Source organism: Amblyomma mixtum, chromosome 7, assembly GCF_055824585.1.
Source record: "Amblyomma mixtum isolate Tamu chromosome 7, ASM5582458v1, whole genome shotgun sequence".
In the NCBI taxonomy this organism is placed as follows: domain Eukaryota; kingdom Metazoa; phylum Arthropoda; class Arachnida; order Ixodida; family Ixodidae; genus Amblyomma; species Amblyomma mixtum.
This window is the reverse complement of record NC_143018.1, coordinates 112,014,264-112,040,547: the sequence shown is the minus strand read 5'-3', so window position 1 is coordinate 112,040,547 and position 26,284 is coordinate 112,014,264. Positions and strand designations below refer to the sequence as shown.

The following is a 26,284-nucleotide window of genomic DNA, read 5'->3' as shown; positions in this document are numbered from 1 at the left end:
CAGAAAGAGCAATGCCGCCACAGTGATTACTTCCCTGAAATAGTGTGAAGGATTTTTTTTTTCCAGGACAGTTGCACCGGGGGTTACCGAAAGCTTTCCTGTAAATCTGACCATCGATTGTTCACAAAAAGGGGTAAAGTTTTGCGTAGTTGAAGTGAGCAGACATGCGGAAGCATGTGTTTAGTCTGGTTGGCTCTTGTTTTTGCTTTGCTAGGTTGTCGGTACGTCTGGCGATGATGTTAGACTCAGTTTACGCTCTGATCGAGGTTAAGCTGATGTGATCTGTTCACGCCGCACGTGGAAGTTGATAAAGACGACAATGTGCAGTGCACGGTACGAGAGTCTACTGCAGTTTAACATGAGGCGTGATCAGCTGCAGCAGTAGCACAGTGCTCTTGTGCAATGGCCAGTGAAGCAGATTTGTTTGCACTGCTGCAGGTTTGAAACCCAGTCGCGGCAATATTTATTTTATTTCTGCACGGGCTGTTGCTATGCTAGCTTTGGCGAAGGTCATCCTCAAGGTCACCCTTCCATTGGCTACAGCTGGCGCAATGCTCTTCCGAACTTACTCGGCTTCCTCCCTTTGACTGCAGCTTGTGCAACACTCCTCCAAACTAACCCGAACTTATCCGAGTCACTCCGAGACTTCACACAACATTCTTAGTTGGGACCATTTTAAGTAGTGCTTTTGCATGATGAAGTATGACTGACAAAACAGTGATGTAATCCACTGCTTTGTATGTCTTGTAAGACCACCGCAATACAAAGACCCAGGCCGAGTCATGATCGAACTGAGCAAGCATGCATACACAACACACACACAGCCACAGAAGGGCGCTGTGCTCAGCACCTGTACACATATTTTTGCAGGGTTTTTACACCCCATATATCTGAGTTCCTGTTACAGTCAGTGGTACTTACGTGCTGAGCAAAGGTCTCCCATTAAATTATAAACCTGTAATGACACCAACGGTAAGCAGGACTACGTGCATCACACTGCACAAAAAGCATGTTCACATCTCACTGAATGCACAATCTGTGAACAGACCTGACAGAGTTCCTTCAGTCAGGCTGTTCACTGGGGCCTGTAAAGTGGGGCTATGTAGCAGCAGTCATGTGAAGGAGTACTCCTTGCATACTTCACACCCAGTTGCAAGCGTGCATACTGATGGCTATGACCGTATTTACAAAATCATAGAGAAAAGCAGCGAAAAATCAAGGGACGGGAAAAAGATGAGGTGGCAAACACAAGTGCTGCACTTGGAGCTAAGTTTATTTGAAAGAACGAAATCCGCTTAAATACATCTCGGCTAACCTGAAACTGTGCGCGCACACAAAAAGATACAGCTAAAAGCCAAGCCAAGCTGACGAAACGGCCCACAGCCATATATAAGTGCATTTTTTGTGGCGGCTTGGCCGATGCGAGTGCTGCCTGATCTAGCAATGTGAAATGCCTTTGAAAGCTCTCAAACTGCCTGGTCTCTGTACTGAGGGAGAATACATGCGTCAGCGAACAGAGGTTCACACCCACATGACAGTGGGAGGGAGTTCAGGTTAGACAAAGGACGTGCTCTTTGCGAGGAACCATACTCCTTGAAACTTGTGTTAACACAGTGGTCTGTTTGATAGCATTCATTGCTGGTAATACTGTGCGCTAGTGCTTATAAAGTGCTATATGCTCACCGGAAGTAGTCAAGCGCGAGATATATGCAAGCTGTAAAAACTGCTTGGGCTCAAAAACAAGTTATTGCCACCCGGCAGAGAGATTGGGTTGCCCTTCTGGTGCTATAAGGCTCAGCATTTTTGTTTGCACAACGGGCACACTCACATTATGAATGGACCCATTATTTTTACTACTACTAACATGCCGAACACCTGATGTTACGAGGGTTGCCCAGAAAGTAATGCCCCTCAATTTTCTCCCGAACACTGTGTATTCAAAATTTATGAAACTCTCTAATCAAGTGATGCCACTCATCTCCTGGACGTGTGTTACTTTTCTGTGTGGTCGCCAACCACTCCTACGGCTGTATGGCACTTTGATTCAACGGCACGTATGCGTTCGTTGTGCCTGTTTGTTTTCTTGTGGAGTACCGAGAATGATGCTGTCATTTTCTGAAATCTGGGTCCATGGAGTGCATCGTCCAGTTGTCCGAAGAGATGAGAAGAACTTGACGGGACAAAATCTGAACTCTATGGAGGAGGGGGAGGTCCAGTCTAGACGAATTTGGCATTCACCTCTTTTGTGCGGTGCAGAAGAATGTACCACAGGTCATTTTCCTGCTGTGTGAGGCTGTGATTCTTTTAAACTGGCATCCAATGGCCCCCGGTTGATTCGAGAACTTATATGTACACAGCGCATGATTCATCGTGAATGCGACACGCTTTTTGCTTTCGTGCAACTAGGAATTCAACTGCAGCTTGTTGTTGATAACGTGCATTAGATCATCATCATAACCATCAGCCTGACACGCCCACTGCAGGGCAAAGGCCTCTCCCATGTCTCTCCAATTAATCCTGTCCTTCGCCAGCCGCGTCCACCATATTCCCTCAAATTTCTTAATCTCATCCGCCCACCTAATTTTCTGCCGCCCCCTGCTACGTTTGCCTTCTCTTGGAATCCACTCCGTTACCCTTAAGGACCAGCGGTTGTCTTGCCTTCGCATTACATGCCCTGCCCAAGCCCACTTCTTCCTCTTGATTTCGACTAGGATATCATTAACACGCGTTTGTTCTCTCACCCACTCCGCCCGCTTCCGATCTCTTAACGTTACACCTATCATTTAATTATAATTATAATTGTTATATTATTAATTTATCATTATAATGCATGGGATGCTCCACATGCATTAGATACCAATGGCATTTTGGTGGACTGGTTTGGGGGTGTCATCTGAGCGACAGGGCTGAAAGTTCATGCAGCTACAAGAGAGGCATCATTTTAAGGTGAAAGCCTTTAATGCCTCATCGTTGTTGACAGAAGGTTGTCAGCAGAGGTGTCGCGCTTTTTCTAGTCAGACCAGAAAAAAAAGCTTTGTGCACGATGGGATTCGAACCACCATCCTTCCGTTCTGCAGCCGAGCGTGCTAATTGGCTACGCTACCTCCTGCCAATGCCTATGTAGTTCTCCTTGTCCAGGACGCTGGAGAGTGTTTGCAGAAAGGCGTCGAATCAGACGGATGCCTCCCAAACGTCCTCCAGTGCCTCCATTATCTGAGATTCACAAACAATTGCATACTTAATTAACATCTTAACCACACATCACTGACACAAGCAGCAACACCGCGCTGAAGGCTTTCACCTCACCGCTCTTTAGGTCAACAAAGTGCCCCCCTGGATTTTGTTAGTCTGTTAGATTTTATTGCAATATTTTTTTTTCTGAGAACGAGAAAAAGAAATGGGGAGCGTTACTTTCTGGGCACACCTTGTGCTTTGTGTAATCGATGCACCCCTCAGATTTTTGCTAATCTTTTGGAAAAGGAACTGCATTGAATGCTGTGCCTTGGTGTCCTCGATGCTTTTTTTTCTTATCTATGTCTTGAGATTGACTTGAGGTTTGACACTGTGGTTACATTGCGTGCTATGTCCTTGACTGATCATTCACTTCATTTACTGGGTACACTTGCAGCCTCTTGCCCAAGCTTAGATGCTCTACAGTACCCTGAAGTGCTACATGTTCTGTGTTTAGAAAATGGAAGAAAAATAATAATGGGGAAAACAGCAATGGGTGACCTAACAGCTTGGTTTGGTGGTTTGCATCAACCAGCACTGAATTCTTTGGATGGCTTCTGGTTGTGGATTAACTGTCCAGAATTCCCTGCGTGCAAATTGCACCCTCAGTGCTCTGAATCACAAAAGTTGATGAGTGCCACCACCAAACTATAAGTGCCTCTAAACTCAGTGGAAACAAAATGGCTAGGTTTGTTGGAGAGTGCCTGGGCACAGAGTTGTTAGTAAGTGGCACACCTAGAGACGTGCCAGTTGGTGCCGATGTCCCAAAGGGGTGCCTACCATGTGCCCTGGCATTTTGGACTTCTTTGTGAACATCCGTGTGCACTGGGCTATTGGTTAGGATGAGAGTGGCTGATTGGTAGTGCTTCGAATACTACTTGACTACAGCCACTGTGCCTGACTGGACCTCAAGAATACTTGGTTGAGCACAAGGATAGTTTCAACTGTGCTACGTTTTGCACACCACGATTTCACGTGTCCACTTACCTCGCTGGCCGCAGTGCCGTTTTTGTGTGATGGCAGTTACCTTCTCGCCATGATTAGGGGGGAGCATTTGTTCTCTAGTGCACCCTCCAAAGCAAAGCTTGCCTCTTTAGCGTCTGTTGCACCAGGCAGCAGCATACTGGCAAAGCGAGAAAACAACTTCTAAAGTGTAGTGCATTAGATGTGGCAGTTGAGTTTTTCTGTTAAAGTTGTGAAAGATAATCCCATGGGCTGACAGTGTGTATGAGAAGTAGCGGTCACATAAGTAGCATGTTCACCATCAGGTTGTTTCAAACTGCTCGTGTACTTCTCTTTTTAAACGTAGTCGCAGTCTTAGCAACAAAATTGCCAGCTTGTCAGGCTTTCTTGGCACTTGAATCTTTAATGCCAGATTAACAAAGTAATTGAAAACAGAAATCATAAATGCAGTGGAACCCCGCTGTAGTAAACTCGGTCATAGTAAAAACCCGGCTATAGTGAAGTGGAGCTGTGGTTCCATTTCGCCTTCCATAGACATCTAGATGTCTGTACTTTTTTTTTTGGTTATTGTAAAGACTTTTTTTTGAAGAAACAGCTACAGTAAAGTACGTCTGGTCGCGGCGATGTACTTCCCGCGACCGCGAAATGATAACATCGTAGCACGCGCAAAATCTAGGATCGCGAGGCAGATAGATACCAAATGAGCCTTTCTTTTTTCTTTTTGAAGTGGCTTCACCACTATGCTTGAGAACCGTGAGGAGAAGCAAAGTTATCGGAGCCCTTGAGGCCGTGAGGCAAAGCGTGTGGCGATTGCGGAAATAGTAAAGCTGGCTATGAATGTAGGAAGAAGGCAGTGCGGGTTGCTGAAAAAGGAAAGCCAGTAAAAGTGCAGTGAGGGGTAGAGAGCAGATTTTTAGTCTGCAAATCTTGCCTTATATTTTCCCAGAACAGTTTCCTCGAAAGAATAAATTAGAAATTAGTTGGACACTTTTGCTTCACATTTCAGAGGCACCAGGCATTTCTGTTTGAAAGTGTCAACACTGTGCCTGTTGACACTGCACTCTTAGCGAAAGGTTCACATACAAATGAATCAGCTCATCATGAATTCGAGGCACTGGCCGGTTGAAGGTACTGCACTCTTAAAGGACTGTCGGCATCGAATTTTAGTTGCATGTTTTCTTCTTTGAAATTATGTGTCAGACATTAGAATACATGGATCACCGTGTGGTATTCGCCTGTGACCACTGAGTAATTTGTAATTGCATTTCCTTTCTCACACTGTTTCGGTTTTATGAACCAAATGATGACTATGACTTGTAGTTCACCTTCAGGTCATGGAAGGCACGAAAAAACGTGTGATACAAACACCTATATGTAGTTTTAATTAAATTCAACATTTAAACCAGCCTGCTTCAACAGTTGGAATGACAACAAATGACATATGAGCAGCTGTATTGCTATTTTTTTCATGCCTCACACGGCCCTAAGTCTTACTACACATCACAGCCATCGTTCGGTTAATGAGACCGAAACGAAAGCACCGTCAAGAAGAAAGTCAATTATGAATTATTTAGCAGTCGGGGGCAAATATCAAGCGGTGGTCCATGCTGCTGATTAATATCTGACGTATCATTTTAAAAAAGAAAATACGCGAACAAAAATTTAGTGCCTGTGGTCCTATAAGTATTTTATTCCTTCAGTAGAGGCAAATAATTGGGCCTTCCACAATTATCTCAGTATTAATTAGGAGTAGAAAGCTCCTGCTCAGCCAACGGATGTGTAAATGCACTTTTCAAGATGGTCATGAAACAAGAACAATTAGGAACTTAACGCTGAAAGTTTTCCGCAGTATTTTTCGGTCTTTTCTGCTACTGCTGTCAGGGAAAACTTCTGCTTGTAGATGGGCAGGTTTATTTGTGGTTGCAAATAGAAGTCTTCCAGAGTCCACAAATTGCAGAAAATGCCCAACTTTGATTCGTACTAAAACAAAAAAATATGAACATCATCGATTTTCTTTGAAATTTTCTCGAAAGTCCCTCAGCAGGTGCTAATTTCAGTGTAGCACTAAAGTGCTGCATTTTTTTGTTTTAAATTACACAATTAGGTGCATAGTTAGATCATTTTTCATTCCTAACTATTGATGGGGGACGCAGGACAATCCATACAGTTAGTGTTCTCAGTAAAAATATTTTCTATGGCTCTTTCGGACTATGTTGATATTTGTCAGTCAGCAAAAGGCGCACTTATCGGTAAGAAACTTGTGCAGTCTTTCCTAGAAAAGACGGGTTATCATCGTTTTGAAATGAGTGCTGGTGTGGTGCTGTCTCTAGGACCCATGCCCAGAAATCTGTGTAGATTTTACAGTTTACTTGCGAAATCGGCTAGTGGTGGCGGACATCTGTATTTCATTTTTTTATCTTTTCTAGCATATGAAAGCTCCATTTTCTGTGAGAATTGCCCCTTTGTGATTATAATGCCATATTATAATACCATAATGCCTGTAAACGATCCTTAGCGCCCTCCGCTGCATCACAGGTCTGACTGACACTGGTCGGAAGAGGGCAGAGTGGGTGAGGGAACAACCGCGGGTTAATGACATCTTAGTTGAAATAAAGAGGAAGAAATGGGCTTGGGCAGGGCATGCAATGCGATGAGATTCAAAATGCGGATGAGATTCAAAAGTTTTGCGGGGATACAGTGGCCGCTGCTGGCGAAGGACAGGGTTAATTGGAGAGACATGGGAGAGGCCTTTGCCCTGCAGTGGGCATAGTCAGGCTGATGACGATGAAATAGATATAATGAAGGAATGACAATTCTCCATAGAAGATCTGTCAACACAGGCTATAATGAAGCTGTGGCTATAACAAGGTAATGGCCGGGCCCGTTCAACTTTGTTATAACGAGGTTCAACTGTGGTAATGGTCACAAGTTGGACTTCACTCTGACCACTTATGGTTTCGCTTTAGTTTCCACAATGGCAGAATTTCAGATAATAAATTGAAAGCTTCCTTTAGCTTATTGGCCCTGTTTTTAGCATGCAAGTTTTCCATTTCACTTGCAGTCTGATCTGGCTAATACGAGCAAAGAAAAAAAAAAACCCTTCCTTCCTGACATTAATATCTCAATGTTTAGTTTTTATGTCATTCAATATATATTTGTGCTTATTTAATGCTGTTTCGAATAATTTTTACATCATTAATCAATCCCTACAGAAATTATTGCTTACGCTTTTTAGAATGGCGACTTTTTTAATGGGGAGCTGCCGCAGTGGCTCAGTGGTTACGGCTCTCAGCTGCTGACCCGAAAGACGGGGTTCGATCCCGGCCGCGGCGGTCGAATTTCGATGAAGGCGAAATTCTAGAGGCCCGTGTACTGTGCGATGTCAGTGCACGTTAAAGAACCCCAGGTGGTCTAAATTTCCGGAACCTTCACTATGGTGTCCCTCATAGCCTGAGTCGCTTTGGGACGTTAATCCCCATAAACCAACCTTTTTTAATGGGAATCTTAATAACTCGATGTGAAAAAGTACTACTAGCCTGAGACGCAAGATAGGGCGTACTCTGGTACAACCAGAGAATGTAATTTTCTGGAATTTGTTTATACAGGACATTGCTTAGACTAATGCTCTCATCTCTTATGTATATAGCATTTTAGGATTATGGTGGTCCTACATGAAAAATTTTACATACAAAATATTTCTTACACAAAGGCAATCCTTTTAATTTCAATGTATTTTACATGAAGCTGCAAGTTAAGTGCGGAAGCATCTATGAGTAAAAGGCCCGTTCAGGTGCATGAGTGACTCTGTAAGCTGTGTTAGGAAATAGAGGGAGCTGTTCATGTCACCACTTCCACAGCAAACGATTCCGCATAAGGCCGTAAACTAATCCAGCACTGTTTTTACTATGAGATGGTGGTGCAGGCCTCGTAAGAAACACTGCCTACATCCTCTTGTATACAATCCTGCATACGGAGCGCTTCGGTATTGCACACTTCTTTGGCCCTTTTCCACTCTGGTATCTTTTTGCAAACATCAGCAAGTTGGCTATGCGGTAGGTCCAGAATGCTCATATGCGAAGTCACTGGCCGTCCCTGTGCCCTCCCTTCCAGAGAAAAGCAGGTTGTCCTGTGTTCCTTTACTAGCTGCCGACACGTTGGCACGCACTTTTGCCTTGCCCTGTAGTGGAAAATGTCCATTTTGTCACTTGGCTTTGCTGGTGTTAGAGCTCGTGAAGCTGATGTCTGTTCCAAAAGTGGCTGGTTGTACACATTGTGAACGCATGCCTTGATTTTCGAGAGAGCCAAGCAGGATTTGCCGGATACTGAAGCATGTGGCCTGAAATAATGGCGGAAGTCAGCATTGAGTTTCTCGACGTGGCGGCAGATGTGAAGAGATATCCTTTTTTTTCTTTCCCCGGTGGTATACTTTTTCTGCACCTGGAAACTCAACTGTTGAATACCGGGCGATGTGACAATGCTAGGTGATGTTCTATTGTCAGAGCTTTGTCTTCCTTGATGTGTAGATATTGCTGGCAAGGTTCTCTTAATAATGATGAAGATATCCGAGCTTTATAACCATCTCGTCTGATTCCCAAGTGGTCTTTAGCTCTTTGTGCTCACTGCTGAGTTTAACAATTTGCTGTAGTGAAGATTGTGTCTCTTTAACAGGGCTCAGGGCTTCCACTTCCTGAGGACACAAGCAACTATATCTTGCTGCCGTATACAGAGAACCTGCGTATTTACAGAATTAAGAGGCCACTGTGATGCTTTCTGGAGTACCACAACCATGAAGCACAGTTGCAAGTTTGCACACCTTTCATATTAGCAAAGTAAAGCAACGGTGCTGCACCCAAAGGTTGCAAAAGTTTTACCTGAGTGTTTTGTAGATCTGATCGCAAACCATGTTACATCTAGGTGCCCAAGAAGTACTCCAGAAATTCGGACTTGCATTGGTCGCGCCAGTAGTAGCTATGCAATGAAGCAAATCCATTTGTATTTTAACTTAATCATGAAGCTAACCTGCAAATAAAAGCTTGCAAAACAAATTATTAGATTTTGCCTCTACACTAACAAAAATTCAACCACAAGCACTTGATGCGAAGTTCAAATTGTAGCTGTAGCTATTTTTAACGAACAGTATTCAGTAATGGAAGAGCTGCCGCGATGGCTCAGTGGTTATGGTGCTCGGCTGCTGACCCGAAAGACGCGGGTTCGATCCCGGCCGCAGCGGTGGAATTTCTTTGGAGGAGAAATTCTAGATGCCCGTGTACTGTGCGATGTCAGTGCACGTTAAAGAACCCCAGGTGGTTGAAATTTCCGGAGCCCTTCACAACGATGTCCAACATAGCTTGAGTCGCTTTGGGATGTTAAACTCCAGGGAGTGAGTTGTGGTGTGATTCGCACATTCAATTTATAATTTAAAACAAAATAATGCCACACTTATCATCTCACTAGAATTACCACTGACTGAAGGTCATTCAAAGAAATTTTATAGAAAATTGGTAGTATATTAATATGCAAATTGAAGCTGGGCATTTTTTCACGGTGTTTGAACTCTGGAAGCTTTCAATGCACACTTAAAGAGAAACTTGCTTGTCTAGATTTCCTAACGGTAGTGGAAAGGACTGAAGATTACCGTGGCAAAGTTTCAGTCTCAAGTTCTTGATTGTTCTTGTGCCATGACTTTCCTGAAACAGGTCTCTTTTAAAATGCATAGCTTTTGAGCATGTTTGCAGTTTTTTCGCAGCCAAATTCTGGCTGCCAAAAAAGCTTTTCTCACTGATTTTAAACAGAAAAATATGCATATAATTAACGCAAAAGTTTGAGTTTGTCAAAACACGTTATGTTTTGGCCTACGTGGCTTAAAATTGCAATTTTTGCAAAGTTGCAAAAGTGAAATTTTCCACCACTTGTGGTTTACGATTTATTTCTTAGAGAACAGCAGCTTCGTTTTTTTTTTTTTTTTGCAGGACAAAGGTCTATTCTTTCGTGTCGGTAGATTCGCCCATCACATATAAAAGTTTCGTTGAATATGAAGAACGTTCATGAGACCTTGATTACTGTCTTCATCTGAACACACCCTTTTATTTATTCATGGTACCCCTAAAGGCCCTCACAGGAAGGGGGAATACATTCTGATTAATAACATATCAAACACATTAAACATTCATGGTTGAAAAACAGCGCACAAAAGACTAGAGACAAGAGTAAAGGCGACGACAGGACAAGCGCTGAACTCACAACTAAGGCTTTATTACGAAAAACCTGGGTATATAAGGAAGGCATAATCATGAAAACAAAATTAAACAAACAAAACTAGGCCAATGATAAAACTAGCGTGAGCCCGAAGCCCAAAATCTGCCAAGAAACGTGATCTCGTTATCACTTAAAGCAACCGAAGGTTTGCTAACGCAGCCCCGTTGCTCCGTTGCGATGAAGTATGCTTCTGCTACTTCCCGCGTGGTTTGGTCTCTGTGAGTATACAGCACCTTTGCTTGACTTAACAAAGCAGTGCACTTTTTCTTCTTGTTTTTCATCACTGCGCACCCCTTACAATGAGTAACAAGATAAGATTGGTCATTGCCTTTATCTAAATTGTTATTGTGTTCTTGCAAACGCTTGTTCAAGCAACGGCCGGTCTGTCCGATGTACCGGCTCCGCGGGAAAGGGGAAAGCTGAAGACGACACACGTGCGGCAGTTGACGAACGGATCCGTGTGCGCGATACCGCAACCTTTTTTTCTTTTTCGACACTTTCTTCCTTTCTATCGCAGCACAAACTTGTTTAAGCTTGACAGGAGCAGACAGCAATACATCAACGTTGAACCTTCTTCCTACGTTTTTCAGTCCATGGGAGACCTGGTGTAAATATGGCACAACTGAGGTGCTTTTCTTTTCTTTTTCCGGACTGTTGAGTGGTGCATTCAGGGCCATCTGTCGCTTGAAGCACTTAAGTAATCTTGAGCAAGCCTCGTTCACCATTGCATCTTGGTAGCCGGCATTCCTTATCCTCATGAGTTGTGATCGGACGCACGCTAGTTTTATCATTATCATAGTTTAGTTTGTTCAATTTTGTATTCATGATTATGCCTTCCTTATATACCCACGTTTTTCGCAATAAAGCCTTAGTTGTGAGTTCAGCGCTTGTCCTGTCGTCGCCTTTACTCTTGTCTCTAGTCGATTGTGCGCTGTTTTTCAACCATGAACCTATACCAACTCGCCCAGCTTAACGTTCTACTAAGACATTAAACATTAATAAACAATCAGTAGGAACTAATAAAAGAAAAAGCACTTCGAGGCAAACAAAAGGAGGAAGGGAAGGTGCACAAAATATGACAAAGCATGAACCAAACGCACTTGTGTTGCAGGTAATGATGTCTTGAAATTTTTTGTTGCATAGTAGAGAGGAATGATTGAGTTGCCACAAAGATGAGTGGCAGTTTACACATTTAACTTTGAAAAAATGGCCATGCTATGGAAAGATAACGTGGGGTGAGTGAAAGAAATCTTCTCGATGGTGGTGAAGTGTGTGGCTAATGATTTGCCAAAATGTTAAATGAGCACATTTACAATTATTTGATAAGTTTCTCAATTCGACGCATTCTTTCATAGCTGTTACTCTGGTTAAGTGAAAATAGCGTGAAAATGTGAACCGAACAGCTTGGCTCTGAGAGTATTCAACGCTAATGATGAGGCAGGCTTGATCAGAGTTCCAAATAATTGCTGCATATTCGATGTTGGGTCGAATTATAGTGGCGTAGGCAGGTCTTTTAACTTGCATTGGTATGTGTTTAAGGTTGCATTTGAGATGACTGAGTGCATGGTTAGCAGATGCTAGGGTGATATTAACAGGGTGCTGCCACGTTAGATCAAAGAGGGTGCACTTATATGCAGTCTCAAGTTCAACATTATATTTGTTAGTAATGCAAGATTGACCATGGGTTAAGAAAATATTTTTTTAGACACGTCATTTGCCAGGATGAACACCATTAGCTTATTTCACTCTTTCACAGAAAGAAAAAAGATAATGAGCTGGCAATAGAGGCAGGTGTGAAATAATAGGAATGGCAACTCTCTCTTTCACAGAAAGAAAAAAGATAATGAGCTGGCAATAGAGGCAGGTGTGAAATAATAGGAATGGCAACTCTCTCAATGTGTGTTGAGGGGCAGGCCTTAGGGGAGCTGTGTGTGAAAACTACGTACTTGGCACCTGCTGCTGTGGGCTAGGACATATATCTGGGTCGATGAATGACTTCAAAATTGAACCAATGCAACATGCCCAAACCTAGTCTAACTCTGTGCTCATGGTGAACATCGCACCTTCCTTCGTGGATCCTTGTTTGCATTGAATTGAACGCTGGGCAGGGGAACAATTTGCTGGAGACTGAATCGTTTCTTAACTGAAGCCAGAAGAACCAGCTTCAGAGTTGTGTGCATCAGTACCGGTGTAAAGTGTGCTGTGTGTTAAGCAGACAGCTGTTCCTGTTCATTTTAGTTTATTTTCTGCAGATGCTTTTTGCTTGTTAAGCAAAGTGGCAATAGATTAGTACTTCTCGCCTACTAACAGTGAAGATAGTTTTGCACGTCCACTAAAGGGGTAAGCATGCATAGCTGGGCAGGGAACTGAACAGGGAAAGCAGGCAGTTGCACCATTTACCTGTTTTTCAACTTTTGCAAGGACCACGTGTGCTCGGAGAATATTTTGCTTGAGCGTTTTGTTTCCCTTTTGTTCGGCTTTCTATCAGCAATCATCGGCACTCAGTGCTGGCAAGTCAAGGGTTAAAAAGGTAGTACCACAACTCCCTCATTGCCAGTGTTCAGTGGTGCAGTTTTGCCTGCAGCGGCTTCCGTGAGAGCACATTGTCGGAGCTAGTTCACGAGGCTGCCCAGCGGAATAACATGTTATTCAAATTTCTATCATTTCACTGAGGCCTCGATGCGCAGTTCTCAGCTTTTTGCTGTGGCTTTTGAGAGGCACAGTGAGTCTTGACCTTTCGTAATTGAGAATGCTGAAGCGTGTTTGTTTGGCTGAGCCGATCTGGCACCAGGCAGTACTGTTTTCCAGCTGGCAAGTTGTATAAGGGAGGCATCCGCTCTGATGTGCCTGTGTGCTGTGTTAAGGCTGGGCCGTCCCATTTCTTTTTCATTACCCTCCTCATTGCCTGGGCGTTAACTCTTCAGGCACGTCTGTGTGGATGTGCCTTCCCTTTAGAAAAGCTCCCGGTTGGTATCACATTTAAGGGGACCGACAATTGAGTTTAAGGATCCAATTTTTTTTGCTCCAGGGGAAATAAATATATTTATCGTAATAAATGGGCCAAGGTTCTGTTCTAGCATGCAACGAAGAGCTTACTGTCCAAGGAGATCGATCCCATGACGATTAGAGATCGATTAGAAACACAGTAGAAGATGCTTACCGAGAATTTTTATATCTGTGGATGCGCGCTCTTTTATGCGTCGTGGTGCTGGAAATCATTATCAACAAGGGCTATAGCGGTTACGTGCCGACAAAAGTGAGAAACCAGAAACTACCCTAGTTACACGAATATAACGCAAGTCCTTTTTCTTTCCCCGCAATTCGTCGGTTGCAAAATGCATCTCTTGTCATATTCGAAACCAGGGTACGAATATAACGCTCTTTTACTGTGAAAGCAACACTCCGACAGCCGAATCGAGACCTCAGGTGGCTGCCGTCACACCGTAGCTGCGCTGACCTTGAGCCGCCGCCACGCCTAGCAGATGGCGCGCTGTTGCCCAGCAACGCGACAGTGTGCACTCGCTCCGCCTCCTTGCTGTCGCCTAGCAACACGATAGAGGGCGCTAGCTCCTCCCTCTTGGGAGAGGAGGTGATGCCTCAGGGTATATTAATGGTGCGCTTCGGCTCGGCTGAACAGTCTCGCTATGGATGAGGAGAGAGCAAGAAAACAGACGGAGGCGAGGAAGAAGCAGCGTGCTTTCCCATTCCTTTAGGTCAACTAGAGTTAAACCACAGCCAATTTTTTTTTTTCTTGCTGTCCCTCAAGATAGCTTTAGCCGCCTTCACCACCAGACTCGTGAGCTGCTGCGAGAAGCCAACTTTTTTGATGACTTTGGGGCCTCGCGGCTTGCCAGCGGGCGTGCACGGAAAAGGAGAGGTAGGCTAGGAACGTGGAAAGAAGGTGGCGCAGGTCATTGAGAAAGGGAAGGCACTGAAAGAGTTTATTAGACTAGGGAATAGAAAGAAGGCCGAATGAGCACAGTACTACGCACCACGATGATGACAGTCGGCGCTGCTGCACAGAGCATTGCATGCATTAACGCATCGGAGACTTTGCCATGGCTGAAAATGTCAGAGATTTATGAAGCGTTGCCTCTCAGATAGTATTGACGTATCCATGGCTTTGTTATATCTGGGTGCTGCCTTCGTTTTTTTTCTGAGCCGTCGGAATTCTCGGCTATACCTGCGTGACTTGATCAAACTGTCCTCTTATTATAATCGTGATTTTTTTTTTCGTTTTTGTGGGGTCTCGAACTTCCTCCTTACATTATATTTGTGGTCATGTTATATATGCGTAAATATAGCAACCACCTCAGCTGCTAAGCAGCAACTGAGTGCAATGTACCTTCCACCTGCGTTTCCACACACACACAAACATCTTGTCACAGCGACGTATATCTTGTTGTTAGCAGTTTTGACGGGCTGTGGCTACCTCTTCGGCCAAGAGATGCAGAACACTGTGGTGCCACACAGTGGCAATAACTCGAAGCAATTTATCGCTAATGTGAAGGATGCTTGGCTCCTCATCGAAAGACAGATTGAAGAGAACGTCAATGACAGTAAAATATGACAAACACTTTTGAAAGAAAAAACATACTGCATACAAGCACATGCAGGTCTTACTTTACTGAGATGTGGTCATGTATTGGGTGCATTGATAATGCCAAGCTTTACAGCAAGATATTGCTTTAGCTTGTTTTATTGCTACTACAGCACTCGATTCTGTCAGTATAGAGTGGAGTCTTTTCAATTCCATCATAATCTCAAACAGATTTTTCTGAGTTGTCGGTCCCTTTAAATTGAAAGAAAAACTGTTAATGTTTTCAAGGCAGAACTGCATTAATTTAGAATGTAATGCTCTTCGGATGCTTGCATGTAATGTAACTTTGCACTCTGCACATTATTGCACAGGAAACTATTTGGCACCTTTTCTGCACATATTGATGAGCACCTGCCAGGTGAAAATGGAGTTGAAGTGGAGCCAGTTGGTCTAACTGTAAGCTGGACCCGTTTTCGTTTGGTACAAATAAGTCTCAGTGGGTAACAACTAAAACTGCTACTTGCATTGAATGAACCAGTTCAACAAGTCAGCCATTTTCATCTTGGCTTGCCTTATGCTGGCTTCCCATGATGTGTTGGTATCATGCACATTTGCTTCGTGGCAGAAACTGATTGTCTTAATTACAGTCACAACGACGTTCTTCTGTAACCATCTGTCCATTCTTCCGTTCTGTCCACTTTCTTGGGTGTGTGATAAGGTGACCACACTTAAGTAAAAGATGTTGTGAGGGAATCGTGACTCGCCGACTGTGGTGTTGAACCAAAGTGATTTATGGCCTCACCTTTTCACATTGCTTGTGTGCACTGTTACTCGTTTTGTTCACGAAGAGATTTGAACGACTCACACTTTTTTCACCGTGACGTGCGTATACGTTTCCTACTGATATTGCAAGTACATGTGCATGCTGGTCGCAGCAAGTGTCATTGTGAAACCATGGCGAACATCTTTTGCGGAGATGCCACTGGTTGTGTCGGGTGCATTTGCACTTAGCATCCTGTGGGATTGTGTTTGTCTGTGCGCTCTGGTCATCTTTCGTGCTGTGAACCGTCATGTTGAGAGCATGGCGTTTTGATTGGTGTAGCTCCCGGGCTCTCTCTCTGACGTAAGCACTGGGGAAGTCGGCAGCGAGGCCCGAAGGAAAATGCACCTCGGCTGCTGCTTTCACCACTGTCACACTGGACACACCCATGTGCACTGTTGGTCGCCCGCATCCTCCGTTGTCGTGCTTTGTGTGTCTGCATGGGTGGCTTCCCTGTCTCCTCTCCCCCTTTTATCCTGGGCGGCACCTCTGACTGTGTGTCTCTTCTCTCTCTTCTCTCTGTCTCTCCCCCCACATGGTGTGGCCTCCCGTTGATGTGTGGCTTGTGCATTTGTCTGGTGGTGATGACCTGCTTCTCTGTCCACCGCTGCCTTCCCTCCTCTCTTTCTCTCTTTCCCCCCTGTCTCCATCGTCATCTTTCGGGACACCCACTGTGGCCTGCTCCTCCTCTCCAGGATCGGGTAAGTGCTTCCCACGGTCTGGCCGGCTGCGGCCACTAAGAGGCTAGCGTGCCTGCAGACAGGGAAGGAACAGAGGGGGTTGTGCCTGCCTAAAACATTCATCCCTTTCCTGCTTTATTTTGTTGCCTCTAAGTAGACTTCTTCCTGGTTGTTGGCTGCTGTTCAGAAACATAAAAACCAAGAAGCATTTCGTGCGATCTCGTGTGTCACGATGTCAGTCGCTCATGACACGGAACAAGTGAATCTGTGCTGCGTCATTCTGTGTGAGAAGTATCCGTGCTCTGATGATGAATTTCAGTGTATTTGCCTGACTCTTTGCTTACTCTATCTCGGTCACATGCTCATTTCAGAGCCACCTGTGAAGCGAGGCATGCAAGTTGTAATTAATTTGGTGGCTGCAAAACTTCGGGGCAACACTTGCAAGTGTCGTCCCTTGATGATGGCCCAAAATGCTGATTGCTCTGTTCTAGACCTAATAAACATGTGCAGGGTGGTGGCTGCATATGCGAGACAACAGCTAGCTTCTTTCATTGTTGGCTGCCTCAAAAAAAATTAGTGGTACGATCAGTGTGATAGGTGTGACATAATGTGATAGCGTGCACTTTGTGGCTTGAGCATCGCTGTTGTTTAGTGCCACCCTGCTGTGGTGGTTTAAATCTCCCGCCATTCCGTTCCGCTCCATGTGTGTGAGATGGTGGGTGCTTCATTGCACCTTTTGGCACATTGCGTTTGGAAGTGGATGAAATTTGATGAAGACGACGACATCCAAAACACAGCATGAGAGAGTGGCAGTAACACATTGGGATGGTAGGCTGCAGCTGTGGTGTAGTGGTCCAATGTAGCCGCCAGCGAAACTGATCTGTTCACGCAGTTGCGGCTTCGTATCTCACTCGCGGCCGAATACATTATTTTTTTTTTTACACCCCAACAGTGTGAAGTCACAACTGCCTCGACCTTCTGGGGAATCTTGTGACTAGTGCAAGACGTCACCAGGTTTTTTTTTTTCCGTGGTAAAGCTTCTAATGCCGTTGTTTTAAAAGTGACCTTTTAACAGTTCAGGGTCTAAGCGTGCAGTGTGTGATCAGCGAAAACTGGCACCTCATGCTACCTTTCAGCAGTCTGGTTCATATACCTCACTAGGTGCAACGCATGCTGTTGAGCTAGTTGGTAGGCCAGACTGGTGCAAAGCTAAGTGCCCTGTGATTAGTGGTAGCATCTGCCACACTTTTTCTATGTTGTAGGCAAACCATTCATTGGGGCTAAGTACCACTTGCATGTTGACCCCGAAAGGCACATTGCAGGTACCGGTTGAAACGATGTTTATTGTGTGCCCAGAAAAAGGTGATCAGCACAATTTAGTACATGCCAAGTAGGTGCCACCTTTATGCTCCAGGTGTAAATAAAGGGTGTTCCATATTTATCTGTCCGGGTTGTAAAAATTTCGCCTGACCAAACTACTTGACTATTTCGACTGAACCACCAACCACAGAGGATATTATGGTAGTCTGTGCATTTTTATTAGTAATTTAATATTGGAACTTGCCTGGATTGTCCGGAATCGTGAGAAACTGCGGTCGTCTGTGTGCAAAATTTTCGTCGAGGCGAGCGGGATAGCCGATTTGAGCGACTGCGCCATTTGACGAACTGCGAGGCAACTAGTGTCCCTGCTTGGAGCTGGTGTAGGCCTCGCCGTACCCCAGATGGCGCACCCTGTCAATTGTGTTGCTGTGCTCACCTAGACGAAAATTCTCTGCGCAGACTGCTGAAGTTTTTCGCCGGTTCCGGACAATTCAGGCAAGCTCCGATGTTTAAATTATTTACTGAAATACGCAGACTATGATAAGCTACCCTATGGTCTGTGTTTGAGCCCAAATGGGCAAGTAATTTGCTCAGGAGAATTTTTTGCAATCCAGACAAATAAATACGGAACACCCTGTAGTTCGGGGGGAGGGAAGGAACAGTGTTTGCATTAGGAAGGGTGCCTGCAGACTGACAGCCAACTCTGCTGAAAGAGGTTATCACGGGCCTTTTGTACTCAAAAGAAACTGACGGAGACGCTATTTTGGTGCATGTTTTTAGACCAGAGGCAAGTGACGGCGTCAGATATGGAAGGCACAGCTGCACTGTACTTTCAGGACTGTGCCGGCACAACAATTTCTGTGCTCTGTGAGCACTGCACAGTGGTGTTCTCCTTGTCCAAAACAATTAAGCATCATTATCACCGTAGTTAAGTTAATGTGGTGCAGTTGCACTAAACACGGCCTGCAGTGCACTGACTCTACTAGGATGAGCGACAGAACTGCTCGGCGCTTGTTAAGTCGGTCTTGTTTCTGTCCTCATCTCTGTCTAGTTCATGGTGCCTCACTCCACCGTATGGGGACCGTGCAGGGAACCCTCTCTTTCAGGTGGCAGCTGCGGGCATAGCTTTTCAGCACAGCCAAGCTCTACTATGCTTTGTGAAACCGCCTTCAGCCACACACTGTTTGTTTGCATGTTGTATAGAGTGTTACAGGGCTGTTTGATAGATAGTCCTTTTGAAAACAGATTTCAATCGTGTGCCAAAGACAGTTTATATATCAATATGTCATTGAATGAACATTGGTGCATTTTGCTTGAAATTTTACTGGCAAAGGTCTTTTTGTACTAAAGAAAGAGCAGCGAACAGCAGCATAGAATTTTTAAACAGAGGTGTTCATACATGTAAATAGAACTGCGTAATTACCTGCTAGTATTTCTTAAAAAAAAATAGTGGATGTATGATACTTAGCACTAGGGACAGCAGTCAGACTTTATTTGATTTTAAACACTGCTGCAACTCTAGTGCTTCAAATTTGCATTGGTGAGAATGGGAGTCAGTTTTTGTGGTGCAGACTATTTTTTGCTGCACTGAGGAGTTCCTGCTCTTGAGGTACGTCATGCCAGCAGCCACAAATTTAAACAAATGCATTCCTAGCGTTGTAAAATAACCTCACTGTGGAATGCACACACGATTCCTTGTGCATGCAAGTATCTTGATGTTAAATTTTTTTACGGTGACAGCTTTGTGGCGTAAACTCTTGGGTTGGGATTTTGCACTAGGCACATCCACACTAGAGTTACTCATAGGTTCCCAGAATTTCGCATTTGTTTTCTATGCACCACTCGCCTCTATTGACCAGTCATGATCACGATTGAAAAAGCATCCATGCGTTGCAGAAATGCCAGCTACTCTACATAGGTTAGCACTAGACTGTTGCTGATCGTCCATCAGTACACCTGCTGTTTTCATGCATTGCGGCATTTCATTTTGTCCGAGCACTTATGTTCATTGAAAAGAATGTTTTCTTTTTTAAAAACATGCAGTTTTATGAGAAATGTTCATTAATTGTTATGAAAAAAAATGCTTGTGATTTGTGGCGTTTATAAGAGATGGCGCCACCCATGCCCATGGCGAGTATTTTGTTCGTAACTCATTGAGATAGGCCTTGGTGCAGACAGCGCATTACTCTCAAGCTGCGTCATTTGCTGCAGCATTAATCTAGCTAAAATAAAGCAAGTTCGGCGGCCAGAAACAAGCTGACTGAGCCTGCACTCGCTCTAACCACTGCACCAGGTCTGCCTCCTGCTTGCAAGAGTTGCGGCTTCTGCTCATATGTTGGATGCTTGGGAGACTGGTATCGTGGACCTACACACAAGTCTGGGAACCTGTACAGTAACTCTAGTCTGCACAAGACCACGACGTTCCTGCAGTCACACTGTGAAACACTGAGTGAGGTGTAGTGGAAAGGAGAAATGGGGAGTGCGGCCGGTGCGGCTGCAAGGAATGTAACCTGTGGCGCCCCTCAGTGGTGGCTTTTTGAATTACCGAGTGAGGAGAGGTGTGGAAGACCTTGCACACTTGCAGTTGCCTCCTCCTCCTCGCTTCTACATGAAGTGCGACCTATACTCTTTAGTGGCCAAGTGTCAAGTTTGCGCTTTTCGTGACTGTTTTCACGGCTGTTACCGGGCCTTTCATCCTCTCCAAACCTTCTCGTAGCAATGCTAACCACACCCCAACAGAATTGCCCAGGTGCACATTAATTATCCGGGGATGGAAATTGTGTCACTGCCCACCCTATTGTTTTCCCATAATCTCCTTCTCTGTACAGCACTAAGCTCACCCCCCTCACAGGTGTTTGAGCGTGCAGCTGAGATCTGGTGGCTGAAATTGCTCAGTTACTGGCCGCACTGTCATGGTGAAGCTACGTGAGGCATGAATTCCTTCTGGTAGAGCGGGCATTCAAAGAGGTTCCCTCAACTGTTGCTGTACAGCATCGCACATATCGCATAGGGAACCTCAAAATTTTCTATGTGATCTGCAGCTGCCCCTGATAATGGTTCTCTTTTCTTTTTCTTGTTTAGGTGCTTGAAAATAACAACATAACTTGTTTGCGCCTGTACAAGTGCTCTGTGCAGCAAGCTGTAATGCTGTATATGGATGACTGTTCAGTGTATGTTAGGGTGTTGGTTGTGGATATAGCTGAAAGTGCTGAAAAAAGTCAGGTAGTGAGATGAATTTAAAAAATGCTGGGATAGGCTGGCTGTGGCTGGTGCAGGTCACAAATAATTGGAGACAATCGAAATAGGTTTTTATTCTACAGTGCATGTAATCTGGCTGCTGCTGCTGATGATGACGATGATAGTTTGTTAGCAGCCTGCATTCATTGTCAGAAGCTACCTCTATTGCACCTGACAAGAAGAAAACATTGGGGCTAGTGGTGTGCTGGGTGTGGGCATCTGGGCACAAAGTCTCCCAAGCCAAGCTGGAACTCGGCACCAACCAATGTGTCCTCCTCCTGTGTTGCAGGCGTTTGCATGGTTCAGCGACCTGCTGGTAGAACACGCGGAGATCTTCTGGTCGCTGTTTGCAGTCGACATGGACGCGGTGCTCGCGGAGCAGCCGCCTGACACCTGGGATAGTTTCCCTCTGCTGCAAGTGCTCAACGACTATTTACGCATTGACGGTGGGTCTCTTTCACTCCCCTGCCCTTGCTTTGAAATCAAGGCGTGTAGAGAGCCCTTCGGTCCTCAGTTTGTGTCATTTTTCACGCTGTTTTTTTTTTTTTTTCCTCTTGAGATGTGCCAGCCAGCGAAACAAGGATGTTACTTTGTAATGAAGCCGTGCTGTTAAAATGAACTGATCCGGTCTACACTGACAGGGTCTGAGGTCATTCCTTCCGGCTTCCGCTGTGATACTGTTTACTGAACGCTTTCCCTGAGATTTTAACTTCAATGCCTTCATGATGCCATTTTTTTTTTGTACACGGAACAGTAAATCTGCACTGCTAACACAAAGGTGCACTTAAAGAGGATTCTGAACTTGTCTTTCTGCTGCGGGAACTCGATCTACACATTCCGAGCATTTCTTAGAAACTGCGACTTATTGCCCTGTGTGGCCGATTTCCCTAATTAAATCAAATTAACTTCTGGCTCCCGCCTTTATTTTTTGAATTCTCCCCGTACGGTGGGCGGAGTCGACCAACGCATGAAGTGCCTTTCAGCCAGCTCCGTGGAGGCTTTGCTTTCGCTTTATTTTGTTTGTTAGGTTTCCATAAATAAATAGTTTCATTCGCAGATAATATAGCCGCAAAATAAGCCCGCAGAAATAAAGATACGCGTGGACTATTTGCTAATACGGACTACTACGTATTACTCCGCCGATGGCAGAGCGGCAAGCCGCTGCGGGACTGGGTGAAAGGCACTCCACGCGTTGGTCGACTCTGCCCACCGTACGGGGGGAGAATTAAAAAAAAAAGGCGGGAGCTGGACGTTAATCCGATTTAATTAGAGAAATCGGCCACACAGGGCAATAAGTCGAAGTTTCTAAGAAAGCTGGGAACGTGTAGATCGAGTTCCCGCGGCAAAAAGACAAGTTCAGATTCCTCTTCAGTGCACCTTTAACTTGTTTGACTCATTCTGTGGCACCTAGGTCCATTTCGCATGCTAATGTATTTGTAGTAGTCATGTGAAAAAAAGAGCACTGTATGCGGAAGGAACTTGGTAGATATTAGTTGTTCATGCTTGACAACAGAGCCAGCAGGCAAAGCTCCTCCAAAGCTGTGCATCGATGTTTGCTCTCATGAAAAAGCACATATCTGCTAGGAAGCAAGGGGGATCCTTGGGTGCCTAGGTACCTGACCGGGGCGTGTTCCTTGGGAGTGACTCAGGGTGGCCCCTGAGCTGTGCAGTTCCTCATGCAAGGCTTGCTTTCTTCTCTCTGTTGCAGAAAACCTGTGCGGAGGCCGCTTCCACCAGCACCTGCGCGACACGTTTGCGCCACAGGTTGTCCGCTACGTGGACCTCATGGAGTCCTCCATTGCCCAGTCACTGCACAAGGGATTTGAGAAGGAGCACTGGGAGATCAAAGGGTGAGGAGAACACGCTGTGTTGCTGGTGTGAGTCATGGGGGGGGGGGGGGGGGTCGTTTCGGGTGCGCTTGGCCTGCGTTGTCGGCCACACGAGAGGAAGCTGGCTGCTCATGGTGATTCTGTCATGGACTGTTGGACATCGCATCTGCTGTTGTAATGCATGAACATGGGGAGTATTCGTGCACAGTGCAAGTTGTGCCAAGACGCTGTTGGTGCTACTCTCAAGGAAAAATTCAGGGGGCCTTTTGGCGATCTAAAGTGTGCGAGGCGAAAGTCTTGCCACCAACAAGACGAGGGCCATAGGCACACATGAGGCGGCTATGGGGCGACTTGGATTGGCTAGCCAGGACTAATTGGTCATGACCCATGGCTAACTAATCATGATTGGTTAATGACTAACTAGTCATCATTGGTTAATGACTAACTAGTCACGACTAGTTGATAAACAGTTAGGCATGAATAATTCATGACTAACTAGTCATGATTGGTTAATGGCTAACTAGTCATGACTGGTTAATGGCTAACCAATCATGACTAGCTAGTCATGACTGGTTAACTACTAGTTAGTCATGACTAATTAGTTTATGACTAACTAGTCATTTGTTAATTACTAACTAGTCATGACTTGTTAATGACTAGTTAGTCATGACTTGCAAGTAGTAATGACTAGCTACAATTTTGACTTCAGATGTCGGACGGACGGACAGAGTCATGGCCCTCGAGTATGAGCCATTGAAGACTTTTGCCTTATAAACAAAGGCAGACAGCCTACAGGCAGACATTAAAGGGACTATGCAATAAATTAATGGAGATTACGTAAAGATAGGCAATCCATCACTCGTCACCCCAGCGCAAGAATTTTTGAGCTAGCATCAATAACAACAAAGTTATAGACAATTGAAAATCACGTTCCTCCTCTCCCCCCTCAACTCGTACGCGCGGGGCACCATAAAAAAATAAAGAAAACAGCTCCAGGACTGGGCTTCGCCCATGAATACGTCATTCGCTGACGTTCGGTTTGCGACTTCCGGTTGTCGCACTCCCGAGGAGCAGCGTGCGTCGGCAGCGTCTCTCCGGTCTCTGCGCTTTCTTGGCTGCCGAACTCGCGACAGAAAGAGGCGGCAGAGGTAAACTGAAAACATATGCGCGAAGGCAATGCCCTGGCTCGCGCTTGCCTGAGGGGGTCGCGCGGCGGCTTGAGCAGACGATTTTCTCCGCTACCGGAAGTGTGCCCGTGACGTTGTAGCTGCCGCGGCTCGAGCAAATGACAGCGTGTGGTGGCCTGCCGATGTCATGGGACTAGTGACGTCTGCTTTCCCGATTTTGGTTTCAAAATGGCTCCCTACGAAGACACCAAACAGCCCGCGAATTTTAAAAAGCGGGATTTTTAAAAATTCATAAATTGTCGGCTCAGTTCCGAAGACTCATACTTGGTGTCAATGCTTCTGAGCATCACTTCTAACATTTACAAGTGGCTTTTAATTCTTTGCATGGTCCCTTTAACCCTTTGCATGGCCATGCTGGGAATAACTCGGGCAAATCTTTGTGGACACCTCATATCGCACTCAAGTCAACTTATGCTATCAAGATGCTGAATATGTATAGGGTTATTCGTTTTCGGGTAAAACCCGATTTTACCCGATTTTTGCACCCCGAACGTGTTTCTAAGATATCGGGTAAAACCCGATTTTTCCCGATTTCTGAAACAATTGTGCCCACGGAATTGCTGTGCCTCCAGTCTCAGACAAAGAAGAAAACCAGTTGACATTGTGGAAACTGGCAGCCGTACTCGATCCGTTCTAGAAGCGGCTGCTGAGTCAGTCGTTTGATGACTACCGACCTCTCTTTATTTCCGTGATGGACGATGTAGGCTCGCTTCACGAGGAGTTGAACCGCTACTTGCTGGAAGCAAGCCCCACAAATGAAGGTGTTTAAGTGATGGACTATTGGAACGACGCAACTGTGCGTTCCGCAAGGCTAGCAAATGCAGTGTTGTCATTGTTGTGCCTAGCTAATGGCGGCTGTGATGTTGAGCGAATGTTCCCTCAGCTAAGGTACCTGCAGAGACCAGACAGGTCTCGGATGGAAACCGACATGTTGCGCATGCAGATGATTATGTATGTTAATAAGGACGTGCAGAAGGTCGATGACCAGCCCTCGTGAATAAAATGTTTCTTTTCTCAAAACTGACCGTTGCCTCGCACTGCAAGTAATAATTAATTACCAAAGAAACGCCAAATTTTGCAATACTTTCTTGAAAGCAGCCCAAAATATAGCCCTAATGTTACTCACCGGTTAGAGCAAATGGAATAAATTATTAGTTTGGAAATTTAACCCGATAAAACCCGAATTTCGGAGATTTTCTCCAAAAAACCCGATTTCTCCCTTATTATCAAGCCGAAAAATAACGCCCGATTTTTACCCCCCGAATTTGAAAAAATATAAAACCCGAAAACGAACAACCCTAAATATGTATCATGCCATATGCATAGGAATCACCTGGACAGAACTAGCATGCAGGTTGAACATGCAACATGTAGACCACATTTATTCATCAGTTGGCACCACTCTGCACTTAGTTCTGCCAGTGCTATTTTGGTGAGTGGGTGCAGTGCAATGGAAGCAAGAACTTGGTGGCGTTGACGGTGAATCGCATGCCTGGCAGCCGTCCACCAAATGACCACAGCTCAGAAATAACAGAGGGCAATCGTAGACAATGTGTTACTCGTAGACATTGTGTTGTAACGCATGCAAGTTGTGGTGCTTTGGAAACTAGCCAGTCTAATAGAACATGAGGCTAGATGACTTGCCGCATGAAGCGACGCTGAAAACCGACGCTGTACACTTGGGGCTTTGGAGGCATGATGCAGTCCCAAAGGAATGCTAACAGAAAGGCATATAAAACACCACAGCGGTCGTACAGCTCTAGCCACATGAATTTCTGTAGGGTGTGCTGAGCGTTCCCCTCGGGCACTGAAGATGGACGAATTGCTCTTTCAGATATGCTTCGCATGCATGCGACTACTCTGAAAAAATTCACTGTGTTAACTGCGTGATCATTTTTTTTTTTTGAACAGTCATGTGTGTAAGGCGTTTAGTGCAATGCGTATCATTCCACCGCCTCTCAAGCATTTCTGGGAAAAAGGGCATGAATCATCAGTGCAGGATATGTGAGGCTGCAGTTGCAATATTATTGACAGTATCTTTAGCGTGCGAATTGAAAAGGAACAGGTGTAGCCACCTGCCGAGGGGAATATAGCCTGCAATCTGGCTCTGACACTATATCCTCTGCTTATGTGCTGATTTCGGTGAGACTGAAAGTTCATGGGAAAGATTAAGATGGGAAACAGATAATTTGTTTCTGATAAGCAACGTGCCGCATATGAGA

The 26,284-nt window shown here is 45.1% G+C and overlaps 1 protein-coding gene across 12 annotated transcripts in view; it reads left to right on the top strand.

The window, feature by feature from the left end:
- Cadps (calcium-dependent secretion activator 1) overlaps positions 1–26,284 on the top strand; it is a 146,348-nt gene that overhangs the window by 89,983 nt on the left and 30,081 nt on the right. For all 12 annotated transcript variants that reach the window (XM_089553387.1, XM_089553396.1, XM_089553395.1 and 9 more), the window contains 2 exons: positions 21,336–21,492; positions 22,755–22,896. In XM_089553387.1, the coding sequence (XP_089409513.1) occupies positions 21,336–21,492; positions 22,755–22,896 (299 nt within the window). The remainder of the gene's footprint in view (positions 1–21,335; positions 21,493–22,754; positions 22,897–26,284) is intronic.